We start from the raw sequence: 19,713 nt of genomic DNA on the forward strand, positions 1-19,713 counted from the left end.
ATTTACCAGACCATGCTAGTAACTTATGCATCTTAAATATGGAGAAATCTAGTTGAAGGAGCAGCATCTGTATATGTATATACAAGCCCCCAAGTAGAAAATAACCTCCATTTCATCTTTTTCAGAGATATCGTCTTAGACTCCCATTTCTATGATAAAATACCACCAAAAGTCCCCCATACTAGCCTGACATATAGCTCCTCAAAGAAGCAGCCTACAAATCTTGAAGTATTTTTTCAATGTACTAGCATCCTTTTGCAAGTAGCTCTTTTCAATTTTGCATCATATTCCATATATTATCAGAAGAGAAAATAGCAGGTATTTAAATTTTTATAAATACTGGGGAAAATATCCCTAAATGAGACAAATGACACTAAGCTGGTTTTCTTTTGCAGCGAGCTTCCCACTGTGTTGATACAAGAACTCTCCCACAATCCTTAGATCCCCCAGTGTTAAATACATGCATATTTTTAAATCAGCCATGCTATTTTTTAAAATACTTATTAATGGTATTATTTCTTGCTATGTTGGCCTTAAAATGCTGTATCAGTGTTACTTCTCTTGGTGTTGAAGCTTTTTTTAACAACAGCATCAGCAGAAGGAGAGCTAAAGGAAAGAAAGACTGACATCTTGTACCTGAGGTGTGGCTACAAGAAGGGTAAGAATAGCCTCCTGCCTCAATCCTAGATGCATTCTGCAACATTATGACACTATTTCTCTTCAACAAACTTGGAAGTTGACTAATTGTTGAAGGGAAGACAATTAACTGTTCATCTTTGATGATCTTCTTGGTTAACATCTTGGAAAGACCATTATGTAATTAACAGGTATCTAGAAAAGAGATCCAAGTCCCAATCTGAGTTAAAATGGTAACCTGCCAAGAAAGGACCTTCTGCACTTGAGTGTCAACCAAAGCAGGTATGCAGGAGGCTCTCACAGCCTTTTGTTGCCTGAGGCCCCCTTTCCTCCTATTAGGATCAACATTTGATTATCTGACTCTGACTCTGAGAATTTTCACTAGAGCTATCTTCTTCTCTTGACCCGCACCTGTAGTTGGCTATTCCAAATCATGGAATGGAAAAGGACCATTCAGTCCAATATATTGCTCACTACAGGAATCCAAGGTAAAGCATCCCTAATAGCTAGCTGCCCATCCTCTGCCTAAACATATTCAAAAGAACTGAAGCCGTTAGATCACTAGGTAATTGGTTTCACTGTCAAAACTGTTCTTGCTCTTAAGCACTTTTTCCTGAACTGCAACCAGAATCTGCCTTCCTGCAACTTCAATGTATTATTCTGTGTTCTACTCCATGAAGTGACAGAAAATAGATCTTGGTTTTCTTCTACATGCAGTTCTTTCAGTTAACAGCTATCATATCTCCCCCAACAACTTTTCTTCTAAAGGCTAAACTTTATACTACTACCTGGCATGTGTGTGTGTTAGAAAAGGGGCGCTGGTTCCTACCTGATACGCCTCTTCTCGAGGCAGGTGGAGACAGCAGTCATGCATGGGTTAACTCAGTCAGTAACCAATAGAACTGAGTCTACCAAAGTGATGTCATTGCCTCAGAGGAGTGTCCTCCCGCTTTTGTGATGAAGGAGATAAGTAGACTGTTGTGCGTTAGTTGACTGCTTTCAATCCTCTGAAACTCTAGCCTAATTCCAGAACTCCCTCCGCGAACTAGGCCCCATTCTCCAACGTTGGTGGAGACGGGTGGGGATGACCGCTATCTCCACCTGCCTCGAGAAGGGGCGTATCAGGTAAGAACCAACGCCCCATTCTCCGACGTTGGTGGAGACAGCAGTCATGCATGGGACATACCAAACCTGGGCAGGTTCCCGGGTGGGAATGAGATTGGGCTAGGAGCTTGAAGAGGAAAGAACTTGTTGAAGCACCCGCCATCCGAATGCCGCATCCGCCGACGCGTATCTGTCCATCTTATAATAACAGATAAAGGAATTGAGGGTCGCCCAGGTGGCCACCTTGCAGATCTCTTCCACTGAGGCCTGCCTTGTCCAAGCTGCTGATGTAGCCACGCTGCATGTGGAATGCGCTGTGATGTTGGATGGAGACGTGAGGTGACTCACCAGGTAAACTCTAGTTATGGTTGACCGGATCCAGCGCCCAACCATAGATGGAGAAGCCTTTAGACCCTTGTTTGTGGGATGAAAAGACACAGAGTGCTTCGGTGCGCCTAAAGACGTCTGTCTTGGCAATATAGATCTTAAGAGCACGTCTTACGTCTAACCTGTGCAATTTGCGTTCGAGACTGTGAGAGGGATTAGGGCAAAAGTTCGGTAGAGTGAGATCCAGAGACCAATGAAAGGCCAAATTGACCTTTGGGACAAAGGTTAGATCAAGTCGAAGGACCACGTGGTCTGAGTGAAAAGTACACAAGTCGGAACGGATGGAAAGGGCCGCCAATTCTGAGACCCATCGTGCAGATGTGATAGCCACCAGAAAGGTTGTTTTCAATGTGAGGTGATGCAGGGAGGCCGACCTGAGAGGCTTGAAGGGTGATCCAGTGAGAAAGTCAAGGACTTTGGTTAGATCCCATGAGGGGAAGCAGTGAATGACAGGAGGGCAAAGATTAGATGCACCCTTAATGAAGCAGCATACAAGAGGGTGCAAGGAAAGAGGCTCATCCCGGTGAAGAGAGAGAACCGAAGAGAGAGCTGACACCTGCCTCCGTAAGGTGTTAGGCGCAAGTCCTTTATCTAGTCCTTGTTGCAGGAACTCCAAAAACTTGGGAACCGAAGCGTCCAGGGGTGAAACCTCTTTAGAAAGGCACCATGTGCTGAAAGTCTGCCACATTGATTCGTAGATTCTATTAGTGGCCGGGCATCGAGAAGCCTGAATAGTTTGAATTACAGTCTCAGAAAGGTTTGCCGCCCTCAAGACCTCTCGCTCAGCCTCAATGCAGTTAGGCGGAGCGAAAGGTAGGTCGGGATGGTGGATGGATCCCTGGTGAAGAAGGGACGGTATCAGGAAGATGCCACTTTGGGCCCACTGAGACGTTGACTAGGTCCGCGAACCGTGGACGGCGCAGCCAATGGGGGGCAAGTAGGATGAGCTCGGCCTCTTCCTCTATCATTTTCTAAATGACCATCTGTAGCAGGGGGAAGGGAGAGAAGACGTACAGGAGACTGTGGGGCCACCTGTACCTTAAGGCGTTCGTCCCTTCCGCGCCTAGTGTTGTGTAGCGAGGCAGGTACGTGGGCAGTTGATTGTTGGATGCCGTTGTGAAGAGATCTAGCACTGGGGTCCCGTACCTGGTCAACAGCTGTTTGAAGATGTGACGGTTGAGGGTCCACTCTGCAGGATCGATTGTTGTGTGGCTCAACCAGTCTGCTCTGGTGTTGTTGGAGCCCGAAATGTGTTTGGCCTGGAGGGAGAGAAGGTTGGCTTCCGCCCAGATCCCTAGGTGAAAGGTGGACTCCATGAGGGAAACTGCTCTTGTCCCCCCCTGGCGGTTGACATGCACCTTGTCTGTTGTGTTGTCTGTCCGAATTAGCACTTGTGTGTTGCAAACTGAAGATTGGAACTGAAGGAGAGCTAGATGGATGGCCCTCAGCTCTAGCCAATTCATACTGTGAGAAAGGTCAGAGTCGGACCAGAGACCCTGAGCTATCTGATCCTCCAAGTGAGCACCCCAACCCATCAAACTCGCGTCTGTCGTAACTATGAGACGAGGTGGTTCCCTGAATAGGCCCCCCTGAGAGGTGGCCGGGGACATCCACCAATCCAGAGAGTGAAGGACCTCTGGAGTCAACCTGACTTTAGCTAGGGAACAGCTGCTGTTGGTCTTCTGGAATGGCAGAAGAAACCACTGGAGGCAGTGGCTGTGAAGCCGCGCCCAAGGGACGATGGAGAAGCAAGAGACCATCTTCCCCAGCAGTTGAGACAGCTGGAGAAGAGGGGCCTGCTGTGTCCTCTGTACCTCGAAGGCTAAGTCCCTGAGGCTGATCTGTCGTTCCCGAGACAGGAAGACCTTCCCCTGAGAGGAGTCGATGGGGGCTCCCAAGTACACTAAACGAGAGGTGGAAATAAGGTGGCTTTTCTCCTGATTGATGGAGAATCCCACCTCCTGAAGCACCTGCAAGGTGTCCTGAACATCCCGCAGGGCCTGGTTGCATGACCTGGACAACAGGAGGATGTCGTCCAGGTAGCAAAAGATCCGAATGGGGCTTGCACGTAAGTGGGCTGCTACGACTGACAGGAGCTTGGTGAAGACCCCTGGGGCTGATGATAACCCGAAGGGGAGGGCCCGATACTGAAAATGATGGCCTGAATAGACAAATCGGAGGAACCCTCTGTGTTATTTGTGAATGGGTACGTGGAGGTAAGCCTCCTTGAGGTCCACTGCTGTGAAGAGATCATGTTTGCACACATTCTCTAGGATTGACAGGAGAGAGTGCATTTTGAGCCTCCTGTACCTGATGAATCGATTTAAGAATTTGAGATCGAGGATCACTCTCCAGCCCCCCGAAGACTTCGCCACGATAAAGAGACGAGAGTAGAACCCCTGTCCCACCTGGCCTGGAGGCACAGGTTGAATGGCCTGAATGAGGACAGATGATGGATGGCCTGCTCTACTAGGACCCTCTTTTGAGGGTCCCTGGATATGGGGCATGGACAAAATGGTTCGGAGGGCTGGAGCGCAAGTCCAAGAGAAGGCCGAATCTGATCATGGACCTGATCCACGTATCGTTGGTAATGTCGTCCCAATGATCCACAAAGGTCAACAGACGTCCCCCTATGGGGAGATCCTCCAGGCAGTCACTTCTGCCTCTTGTAGGATCGATTGATATTGTTCCTGAATGACTTTCTAGGCTGGAATCTCTGGATGTTTCTGCCTGACCGGTTGGAAAAGGAAGGGCCCCGTCTGGGGGGAGCCTGACGTTGCGGATGGGAGCTGGAGGAACCCTGATCCTGACCCCAAAAGGGCTGCCTGCTATAAAAGGATTGACTGCGGCCCTCTTGTTTTCTAGTGGCCGGCTGCAAGATCTTCCACTTAACCTTGGACTCTACCAATAGAGGATCCAATGGGGCCCCAAAGAGAAGGGATGAAGAATAGGGAGAGGAGGCTAGCCTTTACTTGGCACGGGCTTCCGCCTGCCACTGCTTTAGCAGGCGACGGGTGGAAACGGAGGATGCTATGGTCTTGGACGCAAAATGTGCCACGTCCAAGGAAGCATCTGCAGTGTATTTTAGGGCCACCTTTATTTTGTTAATATCCCTGTGAGCCCTAGAATCCTTGGCTGGAAGCCACGCCTGGAGTTACTTTAGCCATAAGAGAGCAGAGCGACTAAAGAACGAAGCAGAGGTACCTGCCCTAACGGCTCAAGCCGAGGCCTGGTGACTCTTGACTAGAGTTTATTCTATTCTCTTGTCTTTGGGGCAAAGAGCCTCCTCAGGAGCTGCTGAGGCTGCGTTAGGAGAAAAAAGGCCAATTATAGGTAAGTCGATAGAAGTTACCTCTAAAGCCTTGGTGAGTTCTGGTCCCACGTTATACAGGCGCTTGTCCAAGGTATTGGGGAGGGGACCTGTACCTGGTGATGCCCATTGGTTCTGGACCACATCTATGAAGAGTCTGGGAGACAGAATCACCTCCTTTTCCACCTTAACCTGGATGAAGAGGGGGTCAGTAGTGTCCGCCTTGTCCGCTTCCGTTCCTTGAGGTGCTTTAGGGGAAGGGATGCCAGCGATCCTCTTGGCCTTAAAGAGGAGAGCACGAAAGACAGCAGGTTTGAACAAACTGACAAATGCAGGTGGGTCGGGGGGAAGACCCTTGTCTTCCCCCCGAGGTCTGAATCTCTTGCCGGATGTTCCTCTTCACCAAAAACCAAAGGGTGACTGGACGTGCCAGGGAGCTCATGTGATGAAGAAGCTGAGAGATCACCATCGCTGCGTCTGGAAGAAGAAGAAGAAGAAGAAGAAGCAGACCTGCGTGGAGTAGTGGTTAAAAGACCTATGTTTAAGGGCAGCTGCTACACCACATTCAATGGCCTCAGATATCACGTCTGCCATACCAGGTGAGTAAGAGCAGCGACGGCGGGGGGAAAATTTCCTCCTGGTAGAGGGGCTCCTCATCTGGAGTGATGCTCCTGCCACCCTCAGATTCATCTCCACTGCAGGTGAGATCGCCTGAGCCCCTGGCATCCTCAGGTTGAATGATGGATGCAGCAGGGGAGAGGTCATCCTCCGAATCAGAGGATAAGTCAGGAGGAGGACTAGGCTGAGAAGGCCTCTGGGACTGAAATAGATGGGATTTAGTGTTATTGGTCTTGGCCTTGGCCTTGCTGGGAAGAACCTGGGTGGCAGTGTCCTTTGCCTGTGGCTTGGCTACACCCCTATGGGACTCCCTGGGGCCTTGGGAGAGGGCTCCGTGGGGGAGGCTTCTGGGGCAGGCCCGCATTTGCGAGTCCCAGAAGAAGGGGTCTCGTTGGTAGGTAGAGGCACTTGTGGCTCAGGGGCAGGAGACGAGGCCATGGTCAGTACTCACAACTCCTTGAAGTGCCCAAAATGACCACCAAAGATCTTCGTGCCAAAACAAAATGGCCACTGAGGCTACAGAGCCTTTGGGCCACGAGGTAGCCGAGGGAGGGTGTTGAAGGTCCTGCGGAGAGGCTGTGGAGGTCAAGGGGAGCAGCGGCGGCGATCTGGGAGCGCTGAGGGGCGGTGGTGTCATGTAGCGGTGGCGGCTGGTGACTCTTTTGCGGCTGCTGGCGGCTTTGGCGGTGCTTGGAAGTGGCTGCGGGCTTGGCGGTACAAGGGAAAGGCCCGGAGGCCAGCAGAGATAGCAGCGCTGAGCAGAGCCTCCAATGGCCGTTGCTAAGAGGCGCTGCTTTCAGGAGAGCCTCTGAATTGCCAGTAAGCTCAGGAGAAGAAGCCTTGAAGAAGCCCTGGTGAGTCTCTCCAAGAAGCCCAGGGGCTAATTGAGAGACTTAGCTCTGAGGAGCTATCCACTGATTCCTTCCAATTTGGATGTAATTTAGGTGAAATTTAGAAAAATATCCAATTAATGGTAATTATAATATCTACTAAAGTTGAGGAGAAAGCAGTTAGCACAGCCAGTTCGGATCGAACTGAGTCTAAAAAAGCAGGAGGACACTCCTCTGAGGCGATGACATCACTTTAGTAGACTCAGTTCTATTGGTTACTGATTGAGTTAACCCATGCATGACCGCTGTCTCCACCAACGTTGGAGAATGGCTGAGAGGAATCCAACTGGAGTCATTCAAGCGACTCCATTGAGCCACAGTTTGTCCGTATTATAAGTTAGGTTATCCAATGACACATCCTCGCATACCAGCATCCCTCCAGTTTTACAAGTTACAGCAGTGATGAGGAAGGCATTCTGCCCACTTCCTGAAAAGATTTCAGGTAGGTTTCCCAAAGAAATGAAAGACTAGCTTAGCTAAAAGCTGTAAGTGTCTGTGTGTATTTTCAACCATAGTAATTGCCTGAACACAAAAAGCCATGTAACCATATCTCAGGCGAAATGGTCTTCTGTATCAGCCAAGCTGATGCAGCTTCTTTAAATTACAAACTCAAATAACAGCCAGGGAATTTACAGGAGGCAGCTACAGAACAATAGATGGACAAGTCATAGAGGTTCTTTTGTAATGAAAAACACTGAAAAGATGGTAGAGTTTACAGTACCAGAGACCTCCATAGGTAAACCAATTAAGAACTCCCCAAATTGAATCATTGACCCCGAAGTCAACACTCGGGAAGAAGGACAGTAGCCTTCTTGGAACAGACCAAAGAGAAGGAGGGTTCAAAGTTTTGATTTTCTTTCACAGTGCTGTTGCCCTGGTTGCAGAGCAGCCAAATATAAACACTATTCAGAAGCAACCGGTCAAGTATGGGGGATTTTGAAATAGAGAATTTTCAAAATAACATCAGGCAAACATGACTCATCAAGCTCCAGGTAGTTATATTAACTTTTAAAGGACTGCTTTAACAGGAAAATATCAAAAGGTCTTCACAAACTTTGCAGATGCAAGTCTGTTCTAATTCAAATCATTGACCTAGAGACCACAAGAAGCACTAAATCCCTGAAGATTCAATTATGATTTTGATTTGCCACAGTGCAGTTTCAGTATGGTAGATGCCATGTGTAGGAGTTAAGGGGGTTATGGAAAAAGTAGTAAAACGCTACGGTAGTTTTAAGGAAGGTGTGGAAAGTTTTATTTGAGAACCATTTTAGCCATACATCCAAGCAAGGTAAAATATTAAGTGGAGGGAAGATGTTTGTTAGTTTATATACAAAGTAAAGATAACATTTACTGTATTCTCCATTTTTATATTTTGCATTTATAAGTTGAAAAATAAATATAAGGCATTATATTTTGCCTTACTTCTACTATTTTCAAAACATTAAACCACAAAAAAATCTCACGACTGGATAATTACATTCTCTTCTTCATATTTCTTCCCATTAGTATCACAGCACACTGTTTTATAAATGCAAATAACTAACCAACCAATGGAAACAATTAAAGCAAAAGGAAAGCCTTTCTCTATATTGGAAGTAGAATCTCTGTCCATAATTCAGGTTCATTAAAGTCCTAAATATATGCTGCACAAGCCACTACATGTATAGCAGTGAATGCATGTTATGGCTAATATATATATATAGAAATATACACATGTAAGTAAATAAAATAATTGAAATGATTGTATATTTAATAACACTGGTACAAACAGGGAAACAACACAGGGCATATTGGGGAGCATATAACACAGAGACACTTCTTAAAAATAGACAAGTCCTTGCTAGAATTTAGGGGACGGGGATGACATTTGTTACAGAAATATTAGTCCTCACTGCAGCATAAAAATGTAGGCAACTATTGACAACAAATGATCAGAGACGAAGAAAACATTACTTTTGAATTGCTCAAATTTATAACATTTGATTTTTATAATTTTTAATTCAATATAGAAAGATTTTTAAGGGCTAAATCAACTTGTTCATATTTGAGAGTAGTAATTTTAGAACTGTAATATTGCTTACCTATAATGTACTGCAGCTTGACATGACATGGTTAGTGGCATGACAAGGTTAATTAAAAAAACTGTGCCATTATATTAATCATATCCATTAAAATGCAAATCTCCCTATCTTATGAAATATTTACAATATTGTCTTTGCTTGAAATCAGGTGTCTTATCTGTCCCTTACTAAAGGGGAGGCCAGACTCTGCATTAGTGATTCTAGTCCATTTGGTTTCCCTTACCTACTATAATCAATCCATCTGTGGAGAAAACTGAATTCAAATCACAAAATATCAAGGGAACGTTTGGAATTACATAGTATGAATTCCAAATCCAACACTGCTGCTCCCTGGGGACTGGGTAGACAGGGAAGGGGAAGGAATGACAGACTAATCACCTGACCAATGGGAGAGTAGAAATACTGACACTCCAACCAGCATTCATTCATTCATTCATTTTCTATGACTACCCATCTCTTTGTTCTCATTCCTGTTGCTTATACAGAAATGGGAAAAGCAATAATGATGGGAGGCAGGGAGAGCAATAGATTGCTTTCTGTTATTTCTAATAAATAATGGGAGGGGATAGCACCTTCAGCGTTTTGGTTTTGGGATATGACAGTTCCTACTAATTGGAAGTCACCTGTTCTGCAGCTCCAGATGAAACACATCAAAGCTACCTTTGCAGTGTTTCTCTGAAACAGGAATCAAGCATGGTTAATTGCTAATCAACTCAGCTTCTCAATCCCATGTAAGCCCCACAACATTGTTGGGACCCAGGGAGGCAATGTCCACTTAAACTTGGTACTCTCCCTATAAATGGAAAGAGCCTAAGGCACCACTCCTGCTGCTAAATAAGATGTCTAAATACAATGAATATTTTTTTTCTGAGTATTATACATAGAGGACTGTGCAGGTTGAATATTTAGGATACTTGTCATATCAGGCAGACATTCACTTACTAAAAATCAATGCCTAGTAAGAGCTGTTTGCAAAGTTAACGCTTTTAATCCAGCAGCATATGCAGCAACGTTAGCCACTGCTAGGGACAGGATTTCTCACTGGTAAATAACTTAGTGGACCTGGAAAGAAAAGCATGTTATGGATGAGAACAGGGGCTAGTCAAGATCAAAAAGCTTGGATTTCACTTCATGACATGAAAATGAACAGGTGCATTAACAAATAATGGAGGCTAAATTATACATTAAGGTGCTAGGTTTAGGAGCTACATACTGTTCTGAGGACTGGATAAACTATATAGAACTGTATGGAAGTTGTCCCCCAAAGGAGTTTCCTAACTAATGCCATAATTGCAAACAGATGCAGGGGGTCGGCCAGAACTGAAACACAATTGCAAACCAGGGAAAGCAGCAAACCTGGACCATCTTCAACTGCGTCCTCTCCAGTGCCGTTACAATTCATAGCATGTAGCTCAATTTCTGAAGCTGGGAATCTGAGTTCGCACAGCGGACATGACAAGAGGTTATCAGCTTGAGGGCTGTGCCCAGGTGCATGCTCTCTTACATCTTCATCAGCCTGTGAAAGAGGAGAACAAATCAGCTCAGCTTGTGTTGCAAAGTTTGTTGTCCATGCTCAGCCTTGATTGTCTGTCACTTCTGATCATCCCTTGGCTTGATCTTCCCAGTCCCGGGACCTTTTTTTTGCTACTCAACAGGTTAGAGAGCCTGGCACTGATGAGTGAGCCCTAGGCTGCTGATAATCAGTGCTCCTTTCAAAGACCGTAAATGTGCTCCCAAATCACTATGAGGCTCTGCTTAAGAGCCATATGTCCTATTTAAAGCAAGGATCTTCTGTGCCACCATGATGCCATTCTCTTGGGAAAATGTAAAACATCCTTAAATTGAGAAAATGAGAGCATTGGCAACCAAAATAAAAGTGATTGACAGCTTTTTTTTTCATGCACCACCCAAGCCAGAGTTTGCCTGTCCCTAGGTGGCCGTACTTCCATCAGTGTGCTCTTCTACCAGGATAAAATAAAACTTGAGGAATCTGTATGAATATTTTCTCTTTACTGACTATCCAGTTTCAAATCCACATACAGAATAATTGAAAAAGACTCAGCATTTTTAGGGAGCATGATGTACGGTAGTTTAGTTCTTGGGGAAAATAGTATCTTCACTGGAACCTGGTTGAGATTCAGATCTGCAGTGAATAAGTGGATCGTTTCATTTTCTGATGGTGGGAATTCAAGTAACAAAGAGCCAAGCCCCCAATTCTGAATTCTAAGTTAACATTTACCCAATTAAGCACTCAGGCTATGCTGTACTTCAGATTCAGACTCTCAAAGGTGCTTCCAAGTGCAAGGAGTGTGAACACACAGCACCTATATCCATTTTTCAAAACAGTTTCACAGCTCAATACCAGCTGTGGCCCATTCGGAACTGGGCTGCAGAAGCACCAGGAGCGTGCATGCAGCTCCACGTGCCTGCCATTTGCACAAATTGCTTGCATCAAATGAGATGCCCGTGTGTTGCCTACCACTCACGCGGAACCGTCCCCTCTCCCTCCCCGGCCACCAGCCCGCAAACCTGGAAAGGGTGGGAAACATGGTCTTAGAAGCAGCTATGCCTTTTCCCAGGATGACATGGTTGCCCTCTGAAATTGCCCTGCAGTCCCAGAAGGGGATGGTTGCTTTAGAGAATTCAAACTCAACTTCAAATTGCCACATAGTCCTATTAAACATACTTTTAAAAGCTTCCTTACATTTCAAAGCCTCTTGCTCTTCTTTTATCCAATCAAACTTCTCTTTAAAATTATATTAGCTATTCTAAACAAAATTAATTTTTGATTCGTATGTAGCTAAATATTTCTGAAGTAGAGAATGGTAAGAACTAAGAACAATAAGCAAAGGAAAATGAATCAGACAGGATCTGACCTGAGCAAGCTCTTCTCTTTTTCTTAACAAAGAACCATTATTCAGCACTTGTGAGCTTCTGGGCATATACTAGCTACTGTTAAAGCTGATAAGCTTAGTATAAATGAACTTGTTTCTTATACACGAATAGAAAAAAGTTTGCTTTAGTTTCTAGGCTGGGGGAGTATTGAATATGTAGTTCTTTTATATCTATCATCCATTTCTCCCCCCCTCTCCCTCTATCTATCTATCTATCTATCTATCTATCATCTATCTATCTATCTATCTATCTATCTATCTATCTATCTATCTATCTATCATCTATCTATCATCTATCTATCTATATCTATATATAAAATTTATATGCCACCGATCTTATTGTAGAGGGTGACTCTGAGCAGCATTTATTTATTTATTCATTCCTGCCTGATATAAGAGCTGGTTCTCATTTTCATAGATTATCATCAGATTCTAAACAATCTACAGATGCAAGCTGACCCACTTTCTCAAAAAAAGACCCCCTCTCATATTAAATGAGTGCAAGAAAGACAGTCTCAATTGGCCTATATCTATACCATCCTCAAAGTAAAGTACTTGGCAAAATTCTTGACTTCTTACTTTAATCTTTTTTTCTTAAAAAATATGCTAATCTGGGATCCGAGACTTGTTCCTTGGACTGATCATTTCTAGTTACAATTTATTTTAATGTTGCTGAATAAGACACAATGACTATTTATACAACGCATAAATAAAGCATGGTAAACTAATCGCAGTGGTTAAATTCATAGTCCAAGCTAAACTAAACCAAACTATTATGGCTTAGAAAATATACTGTAGCTTAAGTTTCTAAAAGGCACTCAGTCAGTAAATTGTTTGATGTGACTATTCTAAATGGAGTAGTCAGTATGGACTCCTTTCTTAGATTCCTTCTCCCAGTCCTCAAAATATTTTTAAATAGTTATAATTAATTAAATTATATTAAAATTTAAAATATAAAGACAATTCTGTGGTTTAGTTCCCAGCTTCAGAAGATAAGAAATAGATTCTTCTTGTGAGCAAGCTCAAATCCTGCTTAGTAAATTGAACAGGCCAGTCAGCATACTCAGAGACATCCAACTTTAGCAACACAAAATAAATAGTGAATGACCTGGATAATTTTCCTATACTGAGATTTACAAAAGAGGCTTGTTAAAGCTTTGAAGAATTTTGTGAGAAGGGGCAAAGAAAAAAATGAAAGGAAATTAAGTTCTAGGACATTATTTGGACAGACTAAAGATCAAGATCATTAAAAGTAAAAGGAAGGAATATAAAGCCGGTTTATTGGATCAAGGTTAAAATAGGTGTGTTATTTCTGGTAACTCTTAATTGACTTTTGCTGATCAAGACCGAACAATTGGTCTTTAAGGATTGATTTGTAGATAAGAGATGAGATATAGGAAGAAAAGACCATTCACTGTATTTTAAGAGAAAATGAAAAATTACTAAAATTGTTTATACTTGTGTTAAAGGAGAGTCTCATTTGTATATGTCTTCTTTTTCTTTACCATATTCTTATTTTTTTCTTTTTCTATTTTTCTTTTTTCATTTCTACACTTTTTCTTTTTCTTCTTTTCTTCTTTTTAGTTTGTATTGGTTTTTATCTTTCTAATTGTAACCTTTAATAAAATTACTATATAAAAAAGAGAATGTGTATTTTCTGACATTCCCATGAGAGTTTGCTCTTTCTATCAGTTTAATTGCTCAGAATAGCTATCTGTAATTATCTAGCTGCACCTAAAGGGATGTGAGTGGAGAAAACAGGCTGCCTACTAGAACCAGGGAAATTACATCCAGATTCCTTCTTCACTCCCACGTGTTGTAACTCTCTCTCGCAGTCAGAAAAAAATCCCTTCCAGAAAGGGGAGGCGGCAGCATGGACACATCCATATATTTTTCTTGGCAGCAGTAAAGAGGAGTTTGCCACTTACAGCCTGGCTGTTCCATAGAAGTCTCCATTCAAGTATAAACCAGGCCTGGTTGTAGTCAGCTTCTGAGCCCAGATAAGATCAGGCATATTCCAGAAGCATTAATTCAGTTTCTATGACGGTGACAAATCACAGTACATGACAATGGGAACATAAACTCCAGATGTTATTGTCTCATAACAACCAGTCATTCTTACCTACCAAACTCTATTCTTATCTCATTTGTTCCCACCCTTCTTCCAAAAATGTCTGGACTGATGTCCGTTGACAAGAGTTACAAGCGGAACTTTGGATTAAAAACCAACTTGGAGTTTGATTTGCACATGGGAACCATGTTGGTTTAACAAATCATATTTAATTCTATAGCAGGGAGAGAAAATGAAAACATGCACTTTATAGAGTTCTTCCTTGGTTTTTGTGGACTGTTCTCTACATATCATTAAGCCTGCCCATTTTGAGTCTCCCACAGAGTCTCAAGAGTCACCATTTTAAGCCCATGCCTTACAATACTCAAGTTTTCAACAGGCAAAATGACTCTACTACTATCTTATTCTCCTAATTTCCATCTACTTAAAGATCCCTACGCATCTCAAACAAAGATCTGCCTGAACCATTAAAAGGTCTGTTCAAATTTCAAACTAGCTAGATGGAATATATTCTATAGGAACAAGGATAATGACCATTGGCTTACCTGAAGGGTCCTTTTCTGTACACCGCGGGAGAGTCCAAGCAACGGGTTAATTCAGTCTGCTTGCCCTTAGGACTGAGGAACTATTTTTCCTTAAGCCACACCTCCTCCTGGTGTGCTCAATCCCCCAGAATTCTTTGAAGGAGTCAGTTCGTGCGGACGGAGCGAAGCGTCCAAGATGATGTACTGTTGACACGAGGAACCCGAATCCCGGCCTTGAGAGCCAGGGTGGGTTGGACTCTCCCGCGGTGTACAGAAAAGGACCCTTCAGGTAAGCCAATGGTCATTTTCCTGTACACCGCTTGGAGAGTCCAAGCAATGGGACATACCAAAGTTATTGTCCATCTGGGTGGGCAGAAGAAGGCTCCCGGGATTCGGTCTCTGACACAACCGCCTGGAGCACACGCCTGCCGAAAGACGCCTCAGCCGAGGCGAAAATGTCCAGTTTATAGTGTCGCACAAATGGAGAAGGAGAGGACCACGTAGCGGCCCTGCAGATGTCCAGGATCGAGGCCTGGGTGGCCCAGGCCGCTGAAGTAGCAGCACTTCGTGTGGAGTGTGCAGTGATGCCGCGCGGAACGGCTTTGGATTGACTTTCATAGGCAGTCGCAATGCAAGCGCGAAGCCACCTGCCAATTGTGGAGGAAGTGACCTTCTTCCCTAGGGAACCGGGCTGGAAGGAGAGGAAAAGAGCCTCTGATTTCCTGAATTCCGCAGTACGAGCGATGTAGACCTTCAGGGCCCTCCTGACATCAAGATTGTGCCAGGATCGCTCTCTGGGATGCGACGGATGAGGACAAAAATTTGGCAACACAATGTCTTGCGCTCTATGGAACCATGAGTTTACTTTGGGGGTAAAGGTCGGGTCCAGCCTCAAAATGACCCTGTCAGGGTGGATGACGCACAGATCCTGGCGAACAGAGAGAGCCGCCAGCTCCGAAATCCGGCGAGCTGACGTGATGGCAATCAAGAAGGCCGTCTTCAGCGTCAGGAATCGAAGAGAAGTAGTGCGTAAAGGCTCGAATGGAGGGCCAGAGAGGGCCCGCAGGACCACGGACAGCTGCCAAGTAGGATAGCGATGAACGGTGGGAGGGCGAAGGTTAGAAGCGCCCTTGAGGAAAAGACGCACCTTCGGGATTTTGCTGAGAGGCAAAAGGTGGTCGCCCGACCAGACAGTAGACAAAGCCGCCACTTGGCGTCGAAGGGTGTTCGGGGCCAGGCCCTTGTTGAGTCCCGCTTGAAGGAAGTCAAGCACTCTGGGAACAGGCGCGGTCGTCGGCTCGATGAGCAGCTCCTCACACCACTTGGCGAAGGCGGCCCAGGACGCATCATAAATCCTAGTGGTTGAAGGGCGTCTAGCCGCCTGAATGGTGTTCACTACCTCCTCCGACAGGCCTTGGTCTTTTAGTTGGTCCCCCTCAAGTGCCAGACGGCCAACTGGAGCCACTGGGGCTCTGGGTGAATCACGGCCCCCTGGCTGAGGGAGATCTGGTCCGGAGGAATGCGCCACGGAGGAGACACCGACAGGTGGACAAGGTCGGCAAACCACGACCTGCGGGGCCAATGCGGGGCCACGAGAAGGACCTCTGCTCCCTCTGCGATGACTTTGGAGATGAATTGAGGAAGGAGAGGCAGGGGAGGGAAGGCATACAGTAGCTCGCGGGGCCACTTGCAACGCAGTGCGTCTGTCCCCTCCGCCCCCGGGGTGAAGAACCGGGAGTAGAAGCGGTCGAGCTGCTTGTTGTCCCTTGACGCAAACAGGTCTACGGCCGGAGTCCCGAATCTGTCGGACATCTGGTGGAACAGGCGAGGGTCCAGTTTCCACTCCGCAGGATCTATGGTCGTCCTGCTCAGCCAGTCGGCCTGTGTGTTGTCCACTCCGGAGATATGGTCGGAGCGAAGGGATTCCAGATGGCGCTCCGCCCAGCGTCCCAGGGACTCCGCCTCTCTCATCAGTGCTCTGGATCTGGTGCCGCCCTGACGGTTGATGTGGGCCTTGGTGGCCACATTGTCCGTCATCAGAAGCACATGTTGACGATGGATGGGCCGGCTGAAATGTCGCAGGGCCAGGCGAGCAGCTCTCAGTTCCAGCAGGTTGATGCTGTAGCTGGATTCCACTTGGGACCACTTGCCCTGAACAACCAGGGACCCCATGTGGGCTCCCCAGCCGGAGAGGCTGGCGTCTGTGGTGATGATCAACCTCTCGGGTTCCTTGAATAGGTGGCCCTTGAGGATGGCCGGAGACACCCACCAGCGGAGAGACCTCTTCACGTCCGGGGGAACTCGAATCGGCCTGGTAGAGTTGCTCCTGGATGCCCTCTGGTGCGGCAGCAGCAGCCACTGAAGAGACCTGGAATGCAGGCGGGCCCACGGCACGATGGAAATGCAGGAGATCATTTTTCCCAGCAGCTGCGACAGAAGGACCACTGGAGCCTGCCTCAAGCTCAACACCTTGTGGGTCATGGACCTTAGACCGGTCAACCTGTCTCGGGAAAGGAAAACCCTGCACAAGTTGGTATCTATCACCGCCCCCAGGTGTACAAGTCTGTTGGTTGGAGTGAGATGGCTCTTCTCTATGTTTAGAGTGAAGCCGTGATTTCTGAGGGATCTCATAGTGGTTTGGAGATCCCGAAGGGCCTGCTGCCTGGACGACGACTGGATCAGGATGTCGTCCAGGTAGCACTGGAGCCTTATGGGCCTGCGTCTTAGCTGAGCCGCCACTACCGCCAGCACTTTGGTAAACGTCCGAGGAGCGGACGAGAGGCCGAATGGAAGAGCTTTGTACTGGAAGTGGCGACCCGCATAATAGAAGCGCAGGAACTTCCTGTGCTGAGGACGGATGGGGATGTGGAGGTATGCCTCTTTGAGATCTATAGATGTGAGAAGATCTCCCTGTCGAATCCCCGCCAGAATGGACTGCAGAGACTGCATCTTGAACCTCCGGTAGGCGATATGCCTGTTGAGGTTCTTGAGGTCCAAGATGGCTCTCCACCCCCCCGAGTTCTTTGGTACCAGGAAGAGGATGGAGTAAAACCCCTTCCCCTCTTCGCCTTGGGGAACTGGTTCCACGGCCCTGATGTCCAGGAGATGACGGACTTCCTGGTCCATACGCTGCCTCTTTTGGGGGCAGGACGGGACAGGGCACCGGATGAAGGTCCGAGGGGGAAGGGACAGGAATTCCAGGGAGAGGCCTTCCCTGACTGTCTGCAGAACCCAAGCATCCTCGGTGTTCTGGGCCCAATGGGAGGCGAACAGCTGGAGGCGACCCCCGATGGGCGCCAAGCCCTGGCAGTCACTTTGACTTACGGAACGGCCTGTTGGAGGCCCCACCGCGGTTATACTTGCGGAAGCCGAACTGCTGCCTGCCTCTGTCCCGAAAGGGCGCTCTGTCTTGGGACCTGTCGCCCTGCTGGCCGAAGGACCTATTAGAGGGAGAGAAGGAAGAGGCAGAGGTGGAAGGCTCGGAGGCACGAAAGGACTGCCTCCTAGAGTAGGGAGCGGCCTTACGTTCCTGCTTTTTATTTAGAGAAGGTAGGATCTTCCTCTTGTCCTTGGACTCAATGAGGAGAGGATCCAGGGACTCGCCAAACAATTTGGACCCCTTAAAGGGGGCGGAAGCCAGTTTCCATTTGTTTTTCTGGTCCGCTTGCCAATGTCGGAGCCAGATCAGTCGACGGGAAGTTATGTTAGAACCGAGGGCCCTGGAGGCAAATTTGGTGGCATTGAGGGACGCGTCAGCGGCATACTGGGAGGCCGCGATTATTTTTGACACGTCCTGGTGGAGACGGATGTCTCCCGCCGGGAGCTTGTTTAGGAGCTCGCGCAGCCAGATCACAGAAGCCCTATTAAAAAAGGAAGCGGAAGAAGAGGCCCTGATGGCCCAGGCAGCCGCCAGATGGGTCTTGTGGCACGCCTTTTCCGCCTTCTTGTCCTCCGCCTTAAGGCCTTCCAGGAGGTCGGCCGGTAGCGAGGAGTTGGAAGTGAGCGCAGCGATGGGCGGGTCGACAGTGGGAAGGGCCAGAAGGTCCTCCAACACTGGCTCCATAGTATAAAGCTTCCTATCTACCCCACTGGGAGAGGATTGCGTGGCTGGCTGAGCCCACTGGCGCTGGATTAAGTCGAGGAACAGCCCCGGGACCGGAACCAGCTCTTGCTGGGGCGCTGGCACATCAAACATGACCGCATTGGGATTAGCCGGAGGGGCATCATCCGCCGGCGCGGTCGGCTTGGGCTTGATCCCCACCCTGGTGGCAGCCTTGACCTTGTGAAGGACCGATTTAAAAAGGCTGGGCTTGAAGAGACCCGCAAAGGCGGGCGCTTCGGGGGGAAGGTCCTCGTCGTCCGAGAGGCCTAGCACCTCCGGGTCAGGGTCCTCAATGGCAGAGGCCTCGCTGACCACCGAGGATTCCAGGGAAGGATGGCGAGCACGCTTGCTTGGGGGCGGAGCTGCCTGATCGGGCTTGGGACCCCTAGGGGCCGCTGCGGTAGGGCTTTTAAATTTCATGGCCTCCGTGATGCCCTTGGCAATGGCGCGGGCCATTAGCTCCTGCATGCGGGGCGATAACTCCTCAGAGTCAGAATCGGGATCCAAGCCCTCTTCTAGGGGGGGTGAAGCCTCACCCTGCATATCGTCTATGCTAGCATCCCCAGGGGGAGGAACCTGTTCACAGGCCCAAGAAGGGACCGGGGAAGCCGGCTCTGCAAATGACCTATTAGGGGATAGGTCCTGGGATTCCACCTCCTCGGCGAGGACCGACTGGAGATCTTCCCGGGAGGGAGGGGCTCCTGAAAGGGACTGCACCCTGTCTGCCTGGCGTCTGGCCTTCTCGAATTGCTTGTCAAGGGCCCGCTGGCGCCTTTCAGCATCCTTGGCCTCAGCTACCGAAGGGGTTCTGGAACGCTGTTTCCCAGAGCTACCCCCACCACTCTTGCCCGCACCCCCACTCCCCGAAGAGGAGGAACCCTTGCTAGGGGCCTGCGAGAGGCTCGGCCTAGCGTCTTGGGAATCGGGAGGACTGGGCAGGTCCATAGTCAATGACCACACAAGATGGAGCAAGGCTATGATAAGGCAGAAGGATAGATATAGACTGGGTGCTGTAATGGGAAACAAAACGAAATGATCGTTAAAATTGCCATATATACAATTAATCGAATCAATACTATGAAATCATCCCATGTTT

The 19,713-nt window shown here is 47.4% G+C and overlaps 1 protein-coding gene across 4 annotated transcripts in view; it reads right to left on the reverse strand.

Moving 5' to 3' along the window:
- UIMC1 (ubiquitin interaction motif containing 1) overlaps positions 1-19,713 on the reverse strand; it is a 103,617-nt gene that overhangs the window by 13,874 nt on the left and 70,030 nt on the right. For 3 of the 4 annotated variants that reach the window (XM_081949317.1, XM_081949316.1, XM_081949318.1), the window contains one exon: positions 10,383-10,542. In XM_081949317.1, coding sequence (XP_081805443.1) covers positions 10,383-10,542 — 160 coding nt within the window. Of the gene's footprint in view, positions 1-9,968; positions 10,089-10,382; positions 10,543-19,713 lie in introns of all 4 variants that reach the window. The other variant, XR_014175086.1, reaches the window with a different exon arrangement.

This window comes from Natrix helvetica, assembly GCF_964273705.1.
Source record: "Natrix helvetica genome assembly, chromosome: 1".
In the NCBI taxonomy this organism is placed as follows: domain Eukaryota; kingdom Metazoa; phylum Chordata; class Lepidosauria; order Squamata; family Natricidae; genus Natrix; species Natrix helvetica.